Below are 22,743 nucleotides of genomic sequence, written 5' to 3'. Positions count from 1 at the left end.
ACCTCCATGATGGTGCCAGATTTTAGCTTCTGTTATTGGCTACTGAGCAGGTTTCATTCAAACAGGGATTATTCTGTCAGGGGCTAAGAGTGTGACTCAACTCGGGACATAAAGCCCAGAAAGTTATTTTAGATTATCCTAAAGCAAAAAAAAGGTCCAAACATTCTCAACAAAAGCTTCATAATATGATTATTGATTTAAAAAATGTGATTTTAATTAAATTACCCCTTTAATTGTTTGACTTTGGTTCCTCCTAATGAGTGAAAACATGTAATCTCTCTGCAATATAAACACAAAGTTACTGAAAGAAAATCAAGGTTTGCTTCTCCTTTATTGCTGCTACACTAACACATTGCACAGGCCAATGAATACTGTTGTTGACTCTATTTGATTAGATTTTTATGTTAGTTTTTTTACTACGGACAGCCTGGATCTTTATTTGTCTGGATTTAAGCTTTGGATATAAAGCAGACTCAGTTCCCAGGAACACACTCTTGCTTTAAGCATGCTAAGCATGGCAAACACACACAAACACACACAAACACACACACAGAGCACACAAGGATTGTTCAACCTTCATTCATAGCAGTTGTTCCTCTAATCCTTACCTTTAACTAATACTTCTTTTAACTTAAAGGTTTGTTAAAGGTTACATAAAGCCATGGAGTGTAAATTTTCCTGCAACAGAATATGTCTGGTGACTATCAGCAAAGGTTTCTAATTGGTGGAGAGTAAAACATAATAAAATAGTCCAGGAGAACTCTCAACACTGAATGTTCACTGGGTAGAAGGTAGTGCTTTGGCAGAGATCACATACATGATGTGAGAACAGCATTCTTGCAGCATCATGTTATGTTACACTGTGTGAGATGACCCTGATAATATTTTGGTCACAGTATGTGACAGAACACATGCAAGCAGAGACATGTCATCAGATCACGTCATCCGTATGCACTGTTCATGCAGCAAACTTTGCACTGTTTGTCTCTAAACTTTATTCATAAGTGGCACTTAATATAGCTTATTTACAATGCCAAGGTGTGTGTGTGTCTATGGGGAATCACAAAATCAATTTTTGCCAGAATACTATGTATAATATGCAAAACAATTCCAAAAAGAAGTCAGGACGACACACTCATTGTGAAATTGATGCCTGCAACACATTTGGGACCTTCCACAGGTAAACAGGTCGTGACGGGTCACAGTATTGTGATTAGGTATTAAACAGGCTAGAAAGGCTCAGGCGTTCACAAGCATGGATGGAATGAGAGTCACCACTTTGTGAAAAACTGTGTGGGCAAATAGTTTGAGAACAACCTTTCTCAACGTGAAACTGCAGGAATTTAGAGGTTTCACCATCTACAATCTATAATATCGTTAAAAGATTCAGAGAATCCAGAGAAATCTCTGCACGTAAGAGACGAGGCTGAATACCAACATTGAATGTCTGTGACCTTTGCCCGCTCAGGTGGCACTGCAGTAAAAACTGTATTAAAAACCCACATTATTAATTTAGTATAAAGGATACCACATGGGCTCAGGAGCACTTTGGAAAAAAAACTTGTTGCTGCATCTACAAATACAAGTTAAGAGACAGACATATATCAACAACATCCAGAGACACTGCAGACTTCTCTGGGCCCGAGCTCATCTGAGATGGACTGACGCAAAGTGTGCTGTGGTCTGACGAGTCCACATTTCAGATTGTTTTCACTAATCATGGACGCCATGTCCTCCAGGCTAAAGAGGAAAAGGACCATCCAAAATGTTCCTCTAACTTCAAAAGACAGCAGCTGTGATTTTATGGAGGTGTGTTAGTGCCCATGGCATCATGGGTAACTATCATAATCTCTGAAGGCCCCATTAATGCTGAAAGGTACATACAGGTTTTGGAGCAACATATGCTGCCATCCAGATGTCTTTTTCAGAGACGTCCCTGCTTATTTCAACAAGACAATGCCAAGACACATTGTGCAGATGTTCCAGCAGCGTGTCTTCGTAGAGTTCAGGTACTAGACTGACCTTCTTCCAGTCCAGACCTGTCTCCCATTGAAAATGTGTGGCGCATTATGAAACACAAAATACGACCACAGAGACCCTGGACTGTTGAGCAGCTGAAGTCGTATATCATGAAATCACATTGTATTCTCTTTTTATTTATATTTTACACAACATCCCAACGTTTTTAGAACTGCCATTGTAGTATTCCAGTTTTTATACAAGCTGACTTTGGTCACTGTAGCTCTAAACATTTCACTGCCGTCTTATGTTTTTAAAGGTCTGTGTTGTCCCTCTGTGGCCATGGAGTGCACACTCCCTTAAGACTCATCTCACACTACAGCTCCCTGATTAGGCTTCTTGCACAAATATCTATAATCATAGGATTCTGACATTTCCGACATTCCTGCACAATTCTTCCTACTTCATAAGTCCATTTTCCCATCCTACTGTAGCCCGGGCTAACCCCCCATTAACATATAGGGACTCAAATATAGTAGAAGAGACAGGATGGCAGCCGTTTTGAATTGAACTTCAATACGCATCTGTCGGCAGCTGCAGAGACTCAACAGATGCCCAGTGGCATGATATAAAGGAGCTGACAGACAGTTTAAACTTAATGCAAATGTTCTCTGACATGTGGGAGAGGCGGTCTGTGGTGCTCCTTTTGATTCCCAGCAGCACCGCACAGACCGGCTCGAGTGCAGATACAGGACCGCAGCGCCAATCAATCTTACCTGCTTTTGTGTCATTGTTGTACAGTATGCATACAGTTTCAGAGACACTTATTAAAAAAATATATAGCCGACTGCAATATGAGCCGTTTAGTATGTTAAAGTGAAGTACTTCATCTCGATCTAGTGCAGAGGCACTGTCAGAATCAAAAACAGCTGCTCAATTGGAGCTGAGTATGTAAATTATATGCTCAATGCCAAACATGCCCGACAGCCTGCCATTTGAAAATCTGTCTGTGTGAACAACGCCAGAGTCATAAACCCACATCTCGCCTTACAGTATACTTATCCTGACATGGGTTTTTGCACCCGTCACTGACTCTCACTGTATTGTTTTCCATTATTGAGCAGTGATTCAAACAGACACCAATTATGTCATAGTTATCAGAACTTTGTGAAAGTTGAGTAGGAGTAGGTTTACTCTGTAGCTGAGGAAAAATGAGTTTTGAGGCTAATAATTTACATGTGTGCGTACTTAAACCTCACATACAAGCTCTAACCAGTTACAGCAGTGTTATACATGTTTTAGTACAACTATGTGCACTTTATGTTACATACCATAGTGTTTTCAGTCCTCTATGCATGACAGTCAGTCACAGAGTTCCTGTATTCAACCAGTTCTATTCACCTTATATATGCTTCTTATAGACAAATGCGGTGACCGCTTTGTGTGATCCTCCATTTTGCAGCAGCGCGATTGATAAGGTGGCACGTTGTGTCTGTCACTCACGTTGTCTGCTGGTTGGGTCTAGAAGGGAACCCCAAATTTGCGAGACTCTCGTGAGATTTTTCATAGTTTCGGTCAAAATTTTCACTCTCGTGAGATCTCGCAGGTTTGGTTTGTTTCTTGACACCGTGTCTGCTGTTTCCTGCTGACAGTGACGGACTGGATGATCGGATTGATGAAGTTAAATAACAGCCTTCAGTAGCTGATGATGGTTCCTTCACAGATGGCAATATTAACATTCTTCTAATTTTACACTTTAGTTAGACATTGGTTGTGACAATAGCCAGAAATGGATAATGGAGACGAGAAAAAACAGACCAACATATTGTGTAATATATATTAAAATATATATATATATGAATTCCCATTTTTATCAGGTATTGAAGATTTTCAGGAACAAAGTTCCTTTCTGTTAATATTTTTGATCCACTATGACACATGGTGTTTCTCTGCTGCCCTCAGTGAATCTCTGTAGAATCTCTGCTCTTAGACAGCAGCACTCTACATGAAGTAACTGTACAGCTTCTTCCAGACTTCCTAGATATTGTTGCCAAAAGTAAAATGATATAAAAAGTAAGTGTAAAAGTAGAAAATTGTAAACTTCTCAACTTCAGTAATGGCAGCTTGTTAACTACTGATACTTTGCTGGATTCGTCTATAGGTAATATAATTAAGAGACACTCCATAAAGTTTCCTTGTTATGCAGATGATACCCGATTATATCTACCAAGATTAAAATCAGTTTAAAACCAACTTTAGGTATGCTGTAAGGACATAAAAACCTGGACTGCCTGTAATTTCCTGCTGTTAAACTCAAAGCTGAAGTTATTGTACTTATTGTCCCACAATACCAGAAAATCAAAGATCTGGCTGCAAGGCAGTTGCTTGAACAGCAATGAGAATGGCCGCTAACGAACCAATGCCCCTTACATTGTGACACTGGGACAAGGACACGCCTCAGATGCTCAGTATTATGCACACAGTGTCACCACCAAGAATGTACCAGACCATCCTGAAAACATTGGATTGCTTTGGCAATGTAGTTTTGTTTTTGTTTTTTTTTCAAACTCACCCATTTTTAGCAATGAAAGCCGGGAGATTGTCCCCAGTCTTTATTGAGCAAAGTGTTTAGAGACTGACTTGTGAGTCTATTGTACTTGGCCCCAAACACATTATCTAAAGACGCAGTTACTGTAGATGGCATTGCCCTGTCCTCCCGCTCTACCATAAAGAACCTCAGAGTTATCTTTGATGAGGATATGTCTTTTAACATCCGCATAAAACAAACTTCAAGGACTGCCTTTTCACATCTGCACTGCATAAATCAGGCACATCTTGTCTGTTATTATTTGACACCATAAATAAAACTTGACTTTTAAATTTTCAAATATATATTCCTACTTTCCAGACAGTCATTATTGTCTGTTCATTGACATAAAATATGAAACTTAACTTGCAGAAATTGGACTCAGGTCATCCATCATAGTGAACACTATAACTGATTTTATTGTTATAGATTACTCTGCATGATCAATTGTGTGGTCATGAACAATGAACTATGAAATCATTGGAAAATATAAAAAAGTAACATCCTGCTGAAAGAAAATACTTGTAAGAAATTCAGAACTCTACAACATGCTCTGATACTCTGATACGTGGTCAGGAATAATGGAAAAAATATATATAATATGCATAATACTTATATAGGTCTTTAAAAAGAGTCTTTAAAAAAGTGAAAATGTCCTTACTGAGAGGACATCAGTCTAGCTGGCCCTTGTAAGTGTAGAAATACAAGAAGAAGCACACAGCGTTTCCTTTCTCCCCGCCAGGTTATTGCAGGGCTCTCAGCTGCTCTTCAGCGAAAAGTATTCTGTTGCTCTGCCATTATTGTGAACAAAGCCCAAGGTCAGTCCACAGCATGCTGTTATTGTCCTGAAAAGACTGCTTTAGTCGATTCCCCCGGAGACCAGAGAGCAAGAAATGGTTTCTGGATGGTTGCTGCAGTGATTCAGACAATACCATTCAACATGAACAGATCACAGGCTATGACACACACTTCCCCTCTGCCCGCTGACTGCTGATGTCTCGTAAGAGAAGGTGAAAGAGAGACTGTGTTTATCTAAGTGGATGCTAATTAGATAGTCGGGTTTACTCCTCCCTCAGGACGGATGATGTAGGAGAAATGGTAGACGTTGCATCAGAGGAGCCCATGGTGCCCGTTTGAGGCATTGAAATTCTCTCTACATCAGGCCGGAACATAAAAGTAGCGATTTATTTTAAGTGTATGTTTGTAGCTCTTCCAAGTTGATCCTAATGAAGACTGCAACTTTCATGAATCAGTGAAGTTCCTTATGAGAACCAATGCTATTTTTATACCCAGAGGCATGCAGTGCACCAGGCATTAGGAAGAATATACTACTATACATGTATTGGTAGGTTTGTTGGTGCTTGGAAATGAAGTTCATTCTAAGAACTCATTTTTCTCATTTTGCTTCAAGTGTGAATTTAAAGCAGTCCAGACACTCTGCCAAGGACGGATTATGTCTCTTTTTAAGTAGAGGTGTTACAAGTCTAACTTATGTTTTAGGATCATCCAGAGGTGACCATGTCCATACATAATCGTGTGCAGTTTTATTTACATTGCAAAGCAGCTGGATTTGTGTGATCACATGAAAATCTTTCACGCCAGGCCAAGTTATCTGTTGTAGCGTCCTTGGAGGGACAGCTGGCAGCTTCAGGTGTGTTTTCAGGTGTGACGACAGTGAGAAGCGACTCATCTCGAACACAGTATGGTGGCTCCCGCAGAGGTTAGCGCAGATGCTGCAATTGTGTCAGTTATATCAGAACTGGATAGTATTCATTGAAAAAAAAGCAAAGAACGACACTGAAGGCTTTTCTCCATGGAAAAGATGTGCTCACTTTTCTCCTGACCGGCTTCGGCAAGAGTTTGATTTACTGACTGATCCCACTGTTTGACGTGTTAGACATGATAGGCATATGGTTCATCCAATCACCTGCGAAGTGATTTTTTTAAGTGCCTGCCCTTTTCCAGTTTCTAAGAACGACCTCCCAGATGTGTAACAAACCATCTGACTTGGGTCCTTAAAAAGTCTTAAATTGTCTTAAATTCTGTATGAGAAGAAATATCAAATACTTATTTATTGAATGCTGTGTGTGTGGTATAAAATTCACTATAAATCCCTGTACATTTAGTTTTTGGCAAAATCAGCAAGAGATGAATTTGAATGCCTCCATTGTCCTGACACAGTCTTTTAGTTTTTAGGTATTTGTATTTGCAAACTTTGTCCCCTGGAGACCACTGTAGCATCTGTCTGCATGACATGGAAGGGCAAGCTAGTTAAAAAACATTTTTAGCATTTAGCGATTAATCTCCCAGTATTCAGAGCTAGTCTCATTCATGTCATTGTATGCGTCAACTTTAACTTGTGATTTGCATCGTTCAGTGCCTCACACATTCCCTATTCATAATATAAATATGAGGGATGATACTGGCTAAATTATGTGTAGGAAACATTGCAACGTAAATAATTGTCCAACTTGACCAATATTTAGGTACAAGACAAGCTATAAAAACAATAAAGTTGACTAGATTGATTCTGGCAACTGACTGTGGCCTAAATGAGACAGGATGGCATTTGTTTAGTGCTAATTAGCTAAAGCTAACAAACTAAGATGGTAAACATGGTAAATACGTTCCAAACATCAGCATGCTAACATTATGAAAGTGAGCATGTTTACATTGACATTTAGCACATTGCACAGAAGTACAACCTCACAGAGCTGTCATTGTGGCTGTAGACTCTTTTTTTCCCACAATCATGATGCGTCTGAGTGCAGCTGCACTGGGAACCAGAGCAACAAACAACACCGACGGGAAGGAAGCTAAGGAAGAAAGGAAATGAAAAGCTTAATGCATGCAACCTAGACTGTTCAGTCCAGAAAACATCAAGGGTTCTGAGATCTGGGAATCCTGGAGGTGATGTTGTTTAAGTACATTGTTGTGGATTTTCTAGCCAATGGAATGTCCTTAGAATAAATATCTGAAGGTAGATGGCGTACAGTTGTACAGACTGAAAGGCATCTTGAGGCAGATTTGTGATTTTTAATGTTGGTCTGTATGAACAAAATTGACTTGAAACACTGTAATGGCAACATGTGCATGTGTCATGGCTTAATAGTAAGGATTGTCTGACTGCTAGGGCAGGTAAAATGCCAAATTGGGCTAGTAAATCTAGCAACTCACTTGTCTGATGGGGCAAGTGGTAAAAGCGAATTAAACACGCTCTTTGATTGAGCTGATTGTGGAATGAGCTAACAAGTGAGCCATCTTTCTCCCTTTTCAAATCTGTTGAAAGTTGCACATGGGCAGCATGGATTGGGCGCTTGCGAGAAAACAGTGTTTGGACTTAGTTTAGTTGGCTGTTAGAGGATGTGGGCAGAACTCTGACTGTGTATTTGCCACAGGTTTGAAAGCGAGATGGGTAAAAAGGGGTCATTTTTCAAAGGAATATCAGGTTTCTAAAGAATTGCTTGAGTGCCAGAATGAGAGATGACAGCATCTTGGTTACACAGCAGTTAAGAGGGCTGCTGATAACCAGAGTTGTTCTGATAGTGATTAGAAAATACCTATGATACTACCTTGCCCATGGGTGTTTCGACATGCAGACCCGAGGGATCCTGGTATCAAACTGCCACTCTTCCGATCAGTGGACAGCCTGCTCTAGCCACTGAGCCAGATCGTTGTATCTACAAGTACACAAGTCTATGCACACATCCAATACCACGTAATTCAAAACAGGACCCTGCTACTTTCCAGCAGGGAATTTCCTGTATGCCTTTTTTTCCCAGGATGGCAAAGTCACATTCTATGGGTTCCATTTTCTGTATGTATTTGTTAATGTTTTACAAAGGATTTAACATAAGCTTGACATGATAGGAATCATCACAAACATACAGGGTTAGTAGTAAACAGCAGTCATGAATAATAATGCACTGGTATTGGATCAGTACTCAGTATTGGACACAATGCAAAGTTCAGGTACTGACTCAATATCAGGAAGGAAAAAATTGTATTGGACCACACTGAAAACCCATCCTCCAGGGTTGTGCCGGTACTTCATTGCAAAACTCATTACCACAGCTTGAATAGTCTCCAACAGAAGAACTGGATTGACCTGTGTACCAGTGTGGCAAGTAGATTTCTGATCTAGTTGCTCAACCAGACAAGTAAAAAAATCATTAACATTGAACCCTGTGTGTACTTTTGTGTGTGTGTTCAGGACTACGACCTGAGTCAGCTTCAACAACCTGATGCCCTGGAGTCAGAATGTGTCAAGGTGGGGATCAGACGCCTGGACGAGAGGCCCCTCCATCATGACCACCAGTACCCCCTCCGCTCTGCTGCCCCCCACCCAGGAGACATAGGCGACTTCATCCATGAGGTAAGATGGCACGTTGTGGTGGGGCAAACACATCTGGGATCCGCAGATCTCACTGTGTCTTTTACCAGTCGAAACCTCGACGAGAACGTCTCCGTGTTGTCGGCAGTCTAAACCAGCAAGTGGGTGTCCCATCCTCACTAACTGACATTCAATCTGTTTGCCCAGATTAAATTCTGGTGTCAGGCACATGCACTTCTCAGCACACTGGAAGTGATGAATCACAAGTTGAGTGAAATACAAACTGTCTGTTCGACAGCACTAAGCAAACACTGTGTCCAGAAAAAGCTGGATTTGCCAACGTTAGATCTTTTGCTTCTCTCATCCGTTTTCTATCCTTTGGTATAAAGCATCAAAGACTGGCCGGGATGTGTGCAGTTTACCTCATCACCTTACAGGATTTAGGGATATTGAAGTTCAAACACTTTTTTCAAACTGCAGCTCTTGGTTGCTATTTGGAGCTGCCAGTATGGGAGCTAACTCACTCTACCGTTCGAAGACTTTGATTACCGCTAATTAAAAAGAATGCAATGCCTACATTCAAGCAGGCAAGTACACACATAAATTATTGTTCAAAATGATGCAGATTTAAAATGTATTTAGGCTTACTTGTGCAGTCTGTGCCGTATCAGTGATATGTGATGGAGCAGGGTGGCACAGGGATGTACACTAACAGCCAACTCTAGTTTTTTTTTTTTTTTAGGAACAGACATTGTGTAGCAGTTGAGAGTACAGTGTCTGTGTAATTCTTAATTAGCTTTGCTAATGGTCAGGATTAGCTGGCCTCAGACATGGCCACAGCCTGGCTACCTAATTGGAGGTAAATCCATTGAGTTTAGTTAATCCCACAGACTGGCTGCAGGCCATCCTCAGCCCAACCCAACAGACACATCAGCAACATTAACATGTTCACCAGATAGTTACTAACTTTGTCTGTCTGCTCCCAGAGAACCAAAGGGATAATAGTGGAAACAGACTAAGGTTTCGACACTAGTGTGTCTTAATCAGAGTCTAAGTGGACAAAGACATAGGCACATTTCCAGTCTGGCCCGTACCCACTCTCTCTCCATTTGTGTGGAGGGTCCGCCACATTGAGTATCGTTCCACACCAGTCAGCCTGAAGGGCGAGTGGGTTATAAACCCCTTCAACGGCAAGTCAGCATCGGTGCAGACTTACAAACCACACTCCTTTCAGGTCACAGCAGGGCAGCAGCCCCTGAAAGCAAAGTGCATGAATCTGTCTCAGCTTAATATCATGACTTTGAGAGCACAAAATGACTTGTTTTGATGAATTTTGTTAGTTTATAATTTGAAGAATTGTAAAATATCACTTCAGTGAGGCTGCTCAGACAGGCAGCGACAAATCACAGAAAATAAATTTAGCATTTCATCCTTGCAGCTGTAGTGAAATTAAGCTGCGACTCAGTTTGTTATCTTCATTCTAATGTTGATTAACATAAATGACACTCTTTTGCCTCAATAATTATTAATACCACAAAAATAATACACTAAAGCAGTCAGGTTAGGAACCCAAATTTCTCCTTGTTGCATTTAGTGTTGCTCAAAATATGACCAGTGTGTCCCCTGTCCTTTCAAGTGATCTGTCCTAAGTCTAAGTCAAGTCTTAAGTCCTGACTGCCAAGTCTTTTACCAACATCGGTAAAGCAACTCTCAAGCCCGCAAATTTACGACTCAAATCTGACTCGAGTCAAGCTATGTGACTGTTCTGTCCAGTTATGCTGCCTCGTTGAAAAGTGCTACCGGAGCCCAAATAAATAGCAACCCCACAACCCGAGCCCTGAACCCCTTTACTCAGAGAACTTTCAAGTAGCACATCTCAATGGGTAGCACATATCAACAGAATACCAGATTGGAATTGGGCCATAGTCACTCTAGACCCCTAGACCCTAGGGTGTACAATTGTCATTGGATAATTGGTTGGACAGTGAATCCAAGGGTGGGTCTTGCCATGGTCAGTGTCCAAGTGCCACGCCCCTAACACCAATACAAGAACATAGACCAAGTACAAACATGAAAATTCAGTTCTTTATTTATGCCAAAGGGTTCTTTTAAAGGTACAAAGATGAGAGCACAAAGTGTACAAGCATTCATCACATTTGACAAATTAGAGGAAACGTGGCATGTTCAGCTCTCATTTAGGCCAATGAGCTCCACTGCGTTCAGTGTGTATATCCAATATGCCTCCCTGCAGAGCAGTAAGATGAGATAAGATAAGATAGAACTTTATTAATCCTGAAGGAAAATGTTGAAATAAGTTGATGATGTCATCACCTTATGGAGAGGATGACATTCTTTCTATTCCGCAGTACTTTAATGATGCTGTAGAGCTGTGGTTAGCCTGTGGATAATATTGAGCAATAGCATAATTCATGTTTTTTGCACGTATTGCAGTCTTATGTTCAGATCTGTAAGTCATTAAAGCTGTTTTTGTTTGTCCGTTGTGAACCAGACTGCAGGGACATTTCAGCATATAGGCAACATGTGTGCTGCTGCAGTTAAGGAGCGATTCATTAATCTGCATTTCTGCCAGTATGTGGATGTATAAAGTACTCGGTGTCTGACGAGTTAGAACATTGTGCACTCTGGCCAGAGCAAAAAAAAAAAAGCTTTATGGTTGAATAGGCAGCTAGAAGACAGTAATAGGTGGTTTTCTAGAGTCAAAATGTACCAGTCTGTCTCTTAGATGGCAGAAAGCGTTTGTCTGTCTGCTGTTTGGTGCTGGACACATACAGGCAGTGTACAGTGGGTTTATTAGAGCTATTACAAAGAGAACCACTGCCTGTTGCTGGAGACCAGGCTGATGAGAGACTCAATCAATACAATTACCAGAAAGATGCAAAAGCACTCTGTAAGGCTGAGGGCAACTGCAGAGTTGGTGATAATTTGGGTTTGTTACGAGAAACAACACATTTCAGACTTCACATCGCCATTTGATCCATGGTTGTATCAAACTATTGACTCCTGCAGCTTATGAAAAAAGCTGGTGAGTGTTTGTTTTTTTTCCGAAGGGTTCGTTTTAATTTTCTCAGTATTACAAGCAAATACAGTTACTGTTTTGTTTTGTCACTTTGATCCCAAAATGACTTAGATCAGGTTAAACCAAGAAACAAAAAAGGAACAAAGGTTGCTTATTAGCAAATGGGAAAGAAACAGTGATGCTCTGTGTCAAAGTCATATGCTTTGTACACCCAACCAAACAACCCCAACTGAGGCACTATAATGTCACACTACTTCTGAAAGAGGGGTTTGTGTCAGTGCTTTGGTTGCTGATTGGTAGATATTATGAGCAGCCAAAACCTGATATTCATTGCCTATACTTATCTTAATATCTTTTAATTTCAGCATTTTACAAAATACTGTTGAGTAACATCTGCCTACATTACCTAGCAAGGCAGCTAGATTCAGGAGATCACAAGATCACACAAGAATCCATATTGCCAGGCTTCCAGATATCGGTTTGTGTCCACGCCAAAAGTAGGCAAGCCAATCAGGGTCACAGGAGGGACTACTGGCAGCTACAGGCGTATGATGATAGCCAGAAGCATTCATGGAAGCAACTTGTCTCGAACAAATAAATGCTGCCTCCTGAAGAAGTTAGCATAGACACTGCAATAGCATCAGTTATATCAGAACAGAAAAAGATGTTTTTTCTCTTCTCCTGAACGGCTTCGGCAAGCGTTTGATCTGATTGGTTGAGGTTATCCCATGTTTGATGTCATAGGCAGATGGTTTATCCAATCAACTGCCAAATGTTTTTTTAACTTGCCTGCCCTTCTCCAAACAGTTTCTAGGGACGACTTCCTCATGGGTCAAACAATCTGGCATGTCAGACATCTGGTAAAAAAAAAACGACACTGAACATTCACACTTCAAATGGACTAGCTTGAAAGAAAGCAAAGGAGGTTTCTTGGTGTCGCTATTTTTCAGTACAAACTGCAAGCCAGGACGTAGACGACAAAGCTGGGGACATGAAACACAGCAAGGACACACTGGGAGTCTGGGTCTGGATAGTGCTCAGTTAAGCAAACAGTCTATGTTTTATTTATCTTATTGATCGCAAAAAACTACTCGGACCAAGTTAGAAACCAAGAAAGAAAAAAGGAACAAAGGTTGCCTGTTAGCAAACATTGAAGGAACAGTGATGTTCTGTGTCAAAGTCATGTGCTTTGTGGAACCACCCAACCAACCCAACCTGAGGCACTATAATATCACACTTCTTCTGCCTTTGCTCCTGTCAGACCAGCATCCTAAGTCCATGTGGTCACTAGAAGTTGCTTGACTGTTACTCATAAATATAGGTAATATAAGAATTTGGAAATTTGGGAGGACAGCCTCATATTCAGGCATTAGTTTCCATTTCTCCAAAATCTGACTCAGTTTCAACTTTTCACCACATGGCTGCTGTGTTTTTTAGACATCCCCTTCAGTCTCCACCACTAAACATACTAACCTGACAGGCCAGATGGTTTGTTACACCAAACCATCTGAGTAGTTGTCCTTAGAAACTGTGTGGAAAAGGGCAAGCGCTTTCAAAAAACATTTGGCAGGTGATTGGATGAAACATCCGTCTATCATGTCTAACACAGGCTAACTTCAACCAATCAGGTCACACTCTCACCGTCAGTGTCGTTCTTTGTTCTTTTTCCAATGAAGAAATACAGTTCTCTCCAGTTCTGATATAATTGATGCTATCACAGTATGTACGCCAACCTCTTCAGGAGCCACCATTGTTTGTTCAAGATGAGCCGCTTCCATGGACACTTCTCACTGTCATCACACTTAACCCTCACCCTTGGTTGCCAAATGTCCCTCCTAGGACGCTCATTGGCTGCACTACTTTTGGCACGGACACAGATGTATAACTTGAAGCCTGGCAAGATGGATTCTCGCATGATCAGGCAAATCCAGCAGCCTTGCAAGGTAATAAGCATACTTCTCCTTGTCAAAAGGATGAGAGGACTGCCATTTTTCAGCAACGCCTGATGAACACCTGTGAAATCAGCTTTACATGTAAACATAGACCGCCTTTTAGCATTAATGAGGGGGTTTCGAATCGACACAGTCACTTACAAACGTACCTTCAGCAGCTCTCTCAGACCAAATCAGCCCAGCAGTTCACTTCAGCTCACTTTAGTTCAAACAACCCAACAAAGAAGAAATACTATCCTGTCACCGTCCTCTGGCTCTGGTGGCTCAAACGTGTCCAATATAGCTGCTAGATGGAGCAGTCCATGTTTCATGTCGTTCTCAGGTCATAGTGGTGTTTGATACTGAGACAGTGGAGTGGACACACCCCCAGTGTTTCAGAGCAGAGAAAACTGCCCATTTTTTCATGATTTTGAGACCTAATTTCATATACTTTGCATTTTTTTATTCATTCGCGTTTTTCAGGATGGTTAATAACACGTTTCTGTGGTGTGGCAAACTCAGAACAGACATTTTTTTTTTTATTTACACGATCTTTAAATGAACTAGCTCATAACAAGTCTAATAGTCAAACCACATATTAAGGCATCCTGAGGCGAGACGTCATAGACTCTACCTGCCTACATCCCACTGCTACCTTGTTCTATTCTTAAGAATTCTTGTTTTTGTCTCTGTAGTTTCTCCTCAGAGGCGTTCATGGTGCTGCACTCAATTTTTCACATGAAAGGTGACTCAAGCAGTTGTGTGGAAAACAGTTCAAAGTCTGCCCACTTTCACACCTCCACACACCTGGACACTTCTTGCACAACGTGGGCGAGACTGATTGTCTGTTTGTACAAGTTAATGAACAGAACCGACTACACTGACTAGACTGGAAGTTAAAATGTTTAAAAGACGGATTCAGCCTGAGCGAGAAGTTAAACCTGCTGTATCTGCATATACTGTATGTCACCGGTGTCAGTGTGTGTTTGCTCTACCTTTTAAATCTCTCAGATGGATTAACATGACTCTCAGAGTTAATCAGATAGGCTGAACTCCTTTAACTGTCATCTCTAGAGCGCGGCGCCCGGCAGCGGGCCACGTCGGGTGTGAAGAATCATCATGTCGATGCAGCCGATGCACGTAGCTCTCTGTGCGCTAGCTGCTTCCATATTGTTTGGGTGCGCGAGTGCGTGCGTGTGTTGTCTTTTGGTCGGGCTGCATAAAGACATCTGCCAAGCGGAGCTATGAATAATGAGCGGGAGCTGTCAGACATGGCAAGCTGATCTAGACAGCTTAATCCGGCAGACATGACAAGCTGATGCTTCTCGGCCTGCCTCTCCCTCTCCCTTTCCCTGCGTTAATTCTCTCCTCCCATTGAGTTTCAGAGTGACAGGAGTGTCTTGAGTCAGACGACAGACGTGGCCCACAAAACATTTCCACAGCTTATCAGATTTACTGCCTTCATTTCAAACATTCTGAACGGCAGCGAGAGGCAGGAAACATTCATTTTCTGACTGTTAGTTTGGGCAAATTTCTTTAGATGTTAATTTTAGATGGTACTCTTATTCTGCCAGTGTGCTTCATAAAAATTGTGTATGTTTGAAACGTGCGTGTGTGTGTCTGTTTGTCCCCTCTTTGATAGTCCCCTCTTGGCAATTTCTTTAAAAATGTTGAAAAAGCACAGTTGCAGTAATATTATGGTAAAAGACCTTAGAAGTAATTGTTAGCTTCTATTTCTGTTTTCTACATGACCAGAGCCATGTGTCCACACTTGGTCAGTGTAGCACTGTGGGTAATATAATTTAGGAATGTGTGTGTGTGTGTGTGTGTGTGTGTGTGTGTGTGTGTGTGTGTGTGTGTGTGTGTGTGTGTGTGTGTGTGTGTGTGTGTGTGTGTGTGTGTAAACATAAGACAACAGCAAGCACTCTCACTTGTTCACTGCATGCACATCGATAAACAATTTCTTTGCAATGATGCCTCAAAACCTCTCAACACTTGACATGTGACAAAGATATATGATGGAGGCAGGATGTTTTGCAGGTTAACAATAAACTTTGTTGTTCAAAATGATATTAGGTCACTAAAACAGTAAACTTTAATCTATATTTTAAATAATTATAAAAGACAAAGAAAACCTAAACAAGTAAACATAATATGCTGCTTTTAAGGCTAGCAAATAACAATCTGCATTGCATTGAAATGTTCTGTTTTGTTTTCATATAGGCACTTGTTGGACAACATATATGACGATACTGATATTGACAGAGAAACAGACAGATATAACGTAATTGTGTCCTCATTCGGACGCCGCTTGCTACTGTCGCCCATAATTGAACTCTTCCGTTGCTGTTTGTTTATAGTGAGGAAACGCAGGTGTCCAAAGGGGGACAACAGCTAAAACACCAGCAATAACACTCTTTTACTGACTCTGGTAAAAAACAAGGCTAAAGTAAATTGTCAAAACGTCATACTGTTAGAAAGGCAAGAAGTTAGACTTCACTTTATATTGACTGAAAACATTACATGATCATGTATATTCAGATTCAAAGGGGAATTGTAGCAAAAAGGTGTCCGTTTGTTGACACAGTTTCATTCATATTGATCAACCAATGTTTTGGTCAGGCTCTAGTAATTTGTAATGGTTCAAAACAAATAAACGTTTCCAGTCAAATGAACTTGATATTGTCATGTACTGTAGCAGGGTAACAAGAGAACGCACCCAAATGCAGACGTGCAACAATCTGAGGTGAAGATCAAAAGTTTAATAAGAATTCAAAAACATTCAGAAACTTTGCAAAAAGGCAAAACAGCTCCAAAATGAAGGAAGTCCAAGCAGACAACCCAGAGAAAAAGAAAAGGAAACACAGGGAGTCTTGACCACGAAAATGGAAACTTTCATGTGACTGAAGAGGGAACAGACACAAGGCTGAATACACTGGGAGGTGAGCAGGAGCGGGTAGAAACACTGAAGGTCAGGTGAAAACAATCAGAAATCAAAAAGGGCAGGAAAACAGACAAAGATGGGAAGTGAAGACAACAGAGACACATAAAGGAAACCGTTCCAAAATACAACAGGAAGTGACTACGCAAAACCCAAACCATGAGGGATATGAATTCAGCCGTACATGAGAAAACATGCTCAGTAAACCCAAAGCTACGACAAGGAGTTTTTAACTGGTTATGAAACAGTCTCAGTTTATTTCTAATGCCTCTACATGACCTGCAGAAGTTAACGTAACCATCAGTCACCGGGTCAAATTCTCTGTAAAATCAGAGGAAACAAGCGTAAGTCGTGCATTAGCTAGTTAAAAAGAGGCAGGAGGAGATTTTTATTTTGATAATTTTATTTTTGGCATTGTATTTTGTGGTTTTTACTGTGGAAACACTACCGCTTTGTCCACAGGGTTCTCAAAAATCAACACAATACCAAAGTTCCTTGTTGTAGCTGGTAAATATTAAGCTGAACTGACACTGAGGAACATTACAAACAAATTTGATTTCCTTTTACATTGTTTCTCATTTTGAAAGAACTGAAGTTTTCATCAGGTTTTCTTCTAGGGCTGCAACAATTAATCAGTGTCAAAAGACTTCAAGTTTGTTTATAAGTTCTGAAGATAAATACTAGAAATTTTAAGTTAAACGTGAATAAAAATATATTTTTATTTATGTTATGTCGATGAGAAAAGATGAGTTGAATCCACTATAGGATTTTTTTTTTTTTTTTTTTTTTACAGTGAAATGGGGGGGTGGTTTTAAGTTCAGGCGACGCTGGGTAATCTGCTGAATCTCCTCTTGGAGATAGAGGCAGCATCTGTCCAGCCTGACCCAAATCCTCCTCTCTTCTACGTTCCTCTGTAATCCCTCCTTCCCTCCTTCTCCCCCAGCACTGCCTACTGTCCATCTCAACCTCTCCACACACACACACACACACACACACACACACACACACACAAACAAATAAACACAGCCTTCCTGCTTAACACTCCCTCCCTCATGCTCTCCCTCAGTCTGATCTCCTCCACGTCCCACTCTTGGGCCTGCTCTGTTGGGGCTGAGGTGGGGGTGGGGTGGGGTGGGGGGTAATATAGGGGTTAGAGGGGCTGGCTTGTGATTGGATGATTGACATTTTGAGTCCCAGTGGGGAGAGTGAACTTTTAGATGCTTTTCATGGGTCAGTAAGAGGTCAGCAGAGAGGTTTGGATCTTACACTACTCTGCTTTGATATGAAAGCATGAACACAAGTTTGTATAATACCCTGTTAGGTTGACTGTACTGTTACTATAGAAATATTGTAGGATTACTATAATCCTGCAGCAGATATCGTCAGACTCTTGTAGCTCTCTCAACCATAAATTCTGCTTCTCTCAGACTCAGTGGGACTCTGGGGTGTGCGGTGTTGCACTGTCATGTGGAAAATCTCTGGTGCAAACATGGCAGTTCATTGTGTTGTTCATTTCTAATGAGGTGAAAGTTGGCAGCTCTTCTTAGTAAATATTTCATACAATGTTCTCTGTTTACAAAGTGACGCATATGGGACTCCAAGGATTAACCTGTGACTTGGGTCTGGTATGAATGTTTAAGTTCTTTATCCCACATTACACACAGGCTTTGTGTGTGAAGCTTTTTATCAGTAAAATTACTCCCTTGCATCAGCAACCACTGATAAGGTGCCATCAAGCAATAAATTGAACCCTCAGGTGATCCACTGATATAGCCACCAGCAGTAACCAACAGTCAACTGTGATGCTGAGCATCTCTTAACTAATAGTATGGAAGCACATTTCTGCTAGTGAAAGAAAAAATATTCCATGAGTCATAATTATGAGATAAAAAGTCTAAAGTATTAGATAAAACATTGATATTTTGAGAGAAAAGACAAAAATAGGTCATAAAAAGTCAAATTATTGAGATAAAAAAGTTAAAATTATGAGATAAAAAAGTCAGAATCATGAGATAAAAACTCAAAATTATGGGATAAAAAGTTGAAATTATGAGATTCAACTCAGGACATTCTGTTACAATACAACTACAATACAACTTACACTATTCTATGAAACTTAATGAAAACTGACACTGTACTGTTCAAAACTTTTTTTTAAAAAAAACTTTACAGGTTTGCTGGTTGCCTCTGGCACTTATAGTGCCTCTTCTAGTTTGCGATTATGATTCTCTTTCCTCACCCGTCATTCTCCTCCGTTTTTCTCTCCAGGGCCTGAAGGCAGCGGACAACGACCCCACCGCCCCGCCCTACGACTCCCTGCTGGTGTTCGACTACGAGGGCAGCGGCTCCACTGCCGGCTCCCTCAGCTCCCTGCACTCCTCCTCAAGCTGCGGAGACCAGGACTACGACTACCTCGGCGACTGGGGGCCACGCTTCCGCAAGCTGGCCGACCTGTACGGCGGAGGGGATGACTAGCACCATAAACCCCACCAACAACGACCACCTCCCCAACCCACCCTTGCTTTCGAGGCTCAGGCGGCGGGTGGGATCAATGGAAGAGGATGTGGGGTAAACACGGGGAATGGATCGGCACTTCTGTATTACCACAGGACAGCTTGTAAAGAGACTCGCTGCCCCTTGACGACGGTTGATGACACTAGGGACCATTCTGACTCCTGGCCTAGCAAGGCCTGGCACCGGCTAGCATTCAGGCTAATGGACATTACCATCTGAGCGTTAGCCCCTGTGCTAACAGCCAGAACAGTGCGCTCAGAGAGGATGTTGTCTCTATGATGGTTAAGAGCTACGACAGCCATGCTACAGACGCTCATTTACACTTGAATCTCACAGTACAGCAGCACTGGGGTCAAATGTGCCTTTTTGTACATTCTTTTGATTGTGTTCAGTCTCGATTCTGTACGTTGCTTTAAAGCTCCCGGTGTTTTGCAACGGCAACTGGAGGAGCACTTCGCCATGATAATGAACGTGTGTGTGAGTGTTTGGGTTCCAAGTCATTACCTGTACGTGTGTGTGCGTGTGTGAGAGAGTGTGTGTGAGTCATTTCCACAGAGACACACTGGATGGACACTCTAAAGGGCAAAGCCTAATATGAGACGCCTTGGATGATCCTACCAGCAAAAACATGGCTTTACTGTACGGCTCTGGGTGTTAAAGCTTTTCTTTGTACGTCTGATTTAACTACACACATGTAGCTCTTACCCAATCATTCATCAGTTATGCATATTTAGGTTTGATGTGAGCGAGTTTTGTCTTAAAGGGAATATTTTGGATTACTTGAAGTGGGGTGTATGAGGTACTTATCCATCGTCGGTGTATTACCTACAGGAGATGGCAGTCGGCACGCTAACAGTTTGGAGAAGCAGAGAAAAGTCCCAGCAGTAGGCCTTCAGATTATTTTCATGATTAATCGATTAGTATATAAAGAAGACCTTGGCAAAATATGGCCCAGGGACTGGATCTGGCTAACAAAGACAGTCATTATCATTTGCTTACCATTAAAATGTTATCAAGCTTGACTTCTAGAAAGGGGTCTGTATGTCGGTGGACCCTATGTAGAACACACCTGACTATTCTATTATTTGAGATTCAGCCATTATTTGGACCACCATGTGGCTGGAGCCACGACCCCAACATTATAGAATCCTAACAGTCAGTTATGAAAGTACCTTCAGTGACTCCAAATCAGTCCAGCAGTTCAGTTCAGCTCACTTCAGTTCCAACAACCCGACACAGAATTAAAAAATACCGTTCTGTCACCGTCCTCTGGCTCTGGTGGTTCAAACATGTCTGGACATGTCCAATAAAGCTGCTAGACGGAGCGTCCATGTTTCGACACTGAGATTTTGAAACCTAATTTTATGAACTTAGAGATTTTAATCTTTCAAATTTGGCTGGGTATTTAATAACACGTTTCTATGGTGTGACACATTAACCACCATCTGCTGCAGGTAATACACTAACTATGGATAGGTACCTCATACAATCACACGTCAAATAATCCGAACTATCCCTATAATCATTCTGAAGTAACGTTCTCCTCTGACCATAATCTCACTCACAACTGTTGTCTTTACATATATGATGCCATGTACCACCTCTCGCTGTGATACGGCAGATATATTTGTCACATGTTCTCCGTTGCTTTTTGAAGAGTGTGTCTGTGGCAGCCTCTGGTATTAATGTGACTGACTGCCCATGTTAACAAAGCAGGCCGAGATCAGAAGCTTTAATTTCCTCTCTGCTCCCCCACACTGATTTATCCTCCGCAAACTCTGATCATTCAACATCACATCACGTCAAAGCTTTGATTGAATTGCTATAAAGAATGGCTGCCTCCCCTGCTGGCTTTCAGCGCTGTTAGATAGTCGAGGACATTTGGTGCCACAATGAATTTAAATAACTTCCCTTCTGAATGCGGGAGCTTTTTACAAGCAGAAAATGTTATTTGTAGTGCAGTTTAAATATTGTGGTTATGTCCTTGCTGTGCTCTCACAAATGGGAGCTTTAAATGGGGTGTAGTTTAGCTTATTTGTGGGATGACAAAATACAGAAGCAAAGTGGCGAGAAACACAGTGATAAAATATAATTTTCATTTATGTGTTGGTGCAGATGAAAGGCAATAAAGTAAAAACAGCAACAAAGAATCAAGGCCACAAGTGAAGAAAGCTAAATCTGAAAGAGCTTTTGGTTTCAGTGAGATCTATGAAACGACCAATAAATTAAAATTCCCATCATGAAGGAAATTCGTCGAGGAATGATATGACAGAGAGCAGAGGTGAATGCGTGTCTGGTGTAGGTTCAGCAGCACTTTGTATTTACAGATGAATATGTATGTTTAATGGAACAGCTTTGTGAACAGAATATAAAGTGACCAATGGGTGACTAATATTCATGTCTGGTGCTTAAAATGACCAATCGTACACCTTTGCACTGTGATGACTGGAGTGGTGCAAAGGTGGACAACCAGTGTGAAACAGACAGAAAAGCTTTACTCATATCTCCACTTCTGATAATCTTTCAAACATTGACAAACAAAAATGATTTTCAGGAATTAAGTTGATGTAACTTCGTTAATTTTGCTTATTGCAGTGGAACAGTTGCATATGTCGCAGCTTTTCTCGATTGCTGCTTCATCTGGAGCCATCTGGGGATATTTTTCCTACGGTGGCAGAAGAATCCATCCAACAGTTTGCTCTAGGACAAGTTGTTTTTGCAATTTCTGGCCAGATTTTCATGACCTTTGACATGAGTGGGCCCAAGCAAACACAGGACTTTGACCCAGGAGACTGGGGCTCATTCCCAGTGTGAAACCAAAAGTCAACATTGAGCAATTTAAAGTTTTAAGTTACTTAAGGTTTGTCATGTAGTAGTTTAGCATGCCTAAATCTAACTTAACTGCTGCCAACTCACAATCTAAATCACCTGTTTAACATCACACAACACATACTTAAAGTCTGTGTAAAGGGAATTCAGAGTTTTTTCTCTAAACACTTTATACATGTTAGAAAATAGTTGCTGAAAACATATGAAAAGACAGAACTATGTAGTACTGAATTCTGGAGTCCTACTGTTAAACTGTTGTTCAAAATTTCTGTGTTCTCCACCATCATCATTTGCAATCAACATATACTCTTGTTCAGGCATGAGGATATGTTGTTTGTACAGTACATCACATGTATAACTAGATTTAAAAAATGTGATTCTATGTTTCTTGTACCTTTAATACTTGTTTTGGACAAGGGGAACTTTTCTTCATTTGATTTATCCCCCAGGGACCATAACTATTTGTGAAATGTCATGAAAATGTCCCCAGAAGATGTCAGAAATAACTTGACCTTGATCAAACTGTTTGTTTAGGCATGCAACAAAACTTAAAATAGCTCAACATGGACTTTGGTTTCACATGGGACACGAACTCCAGTCTCCTGGGTGAAA

At 41.1% G+C, this 22,743-nt stretch overlaps 1 protein-coding gene across 1 annotated transcript in view; it reads left to right on the top strand.

Annotated features, from left to right (window-relative positions):
• The window catches only part of LOC146323476 (cadherin-2-like), a 133,468-nt gene extending 112,645 nt beyond the window's left edge, over window positions 1–20,823 (top strand). Inside the window, exons 15-16 of the mRNA XM_084722459.1 lie at window positions 8,760–8,921; window positions 19,057–20,823. Of these exons, the coding sequence (XP_084578585.1) occupies window positions 8,760–8,921; window positions 19,057–19,263 (369 nt within the window). The 3' untranslated portion in view covers window positions 19,264–20,823. The remainder of the gene's footprint in view (window positions 1–8,759; window positions 8,922–19,056) is intronic.
• The last annotated feature ends 1,920 nt before the right edge of the window (window positions 20,824–22,743 follow it).

The sequence above is a fragment of the Lutjanus erythropterus genome, chromosome 7 (assembly GCF_056507025.1).
Source record: "Lutjanus erythropterus isolate fLutEry1 chromosome 7, fLutEry1.hap2, whole genome shotgun sequence".
NCBI classification, from domain to species: Eukaryota; Metazoa; Chordata; class Actinopteri; order Lutjaniformes; family Lutjanidae; genus Lutjanus; species Lutjanus erythropterus.
This window is presented reverse-complemented; position numbering and strand designations above follow the sequence as displayed.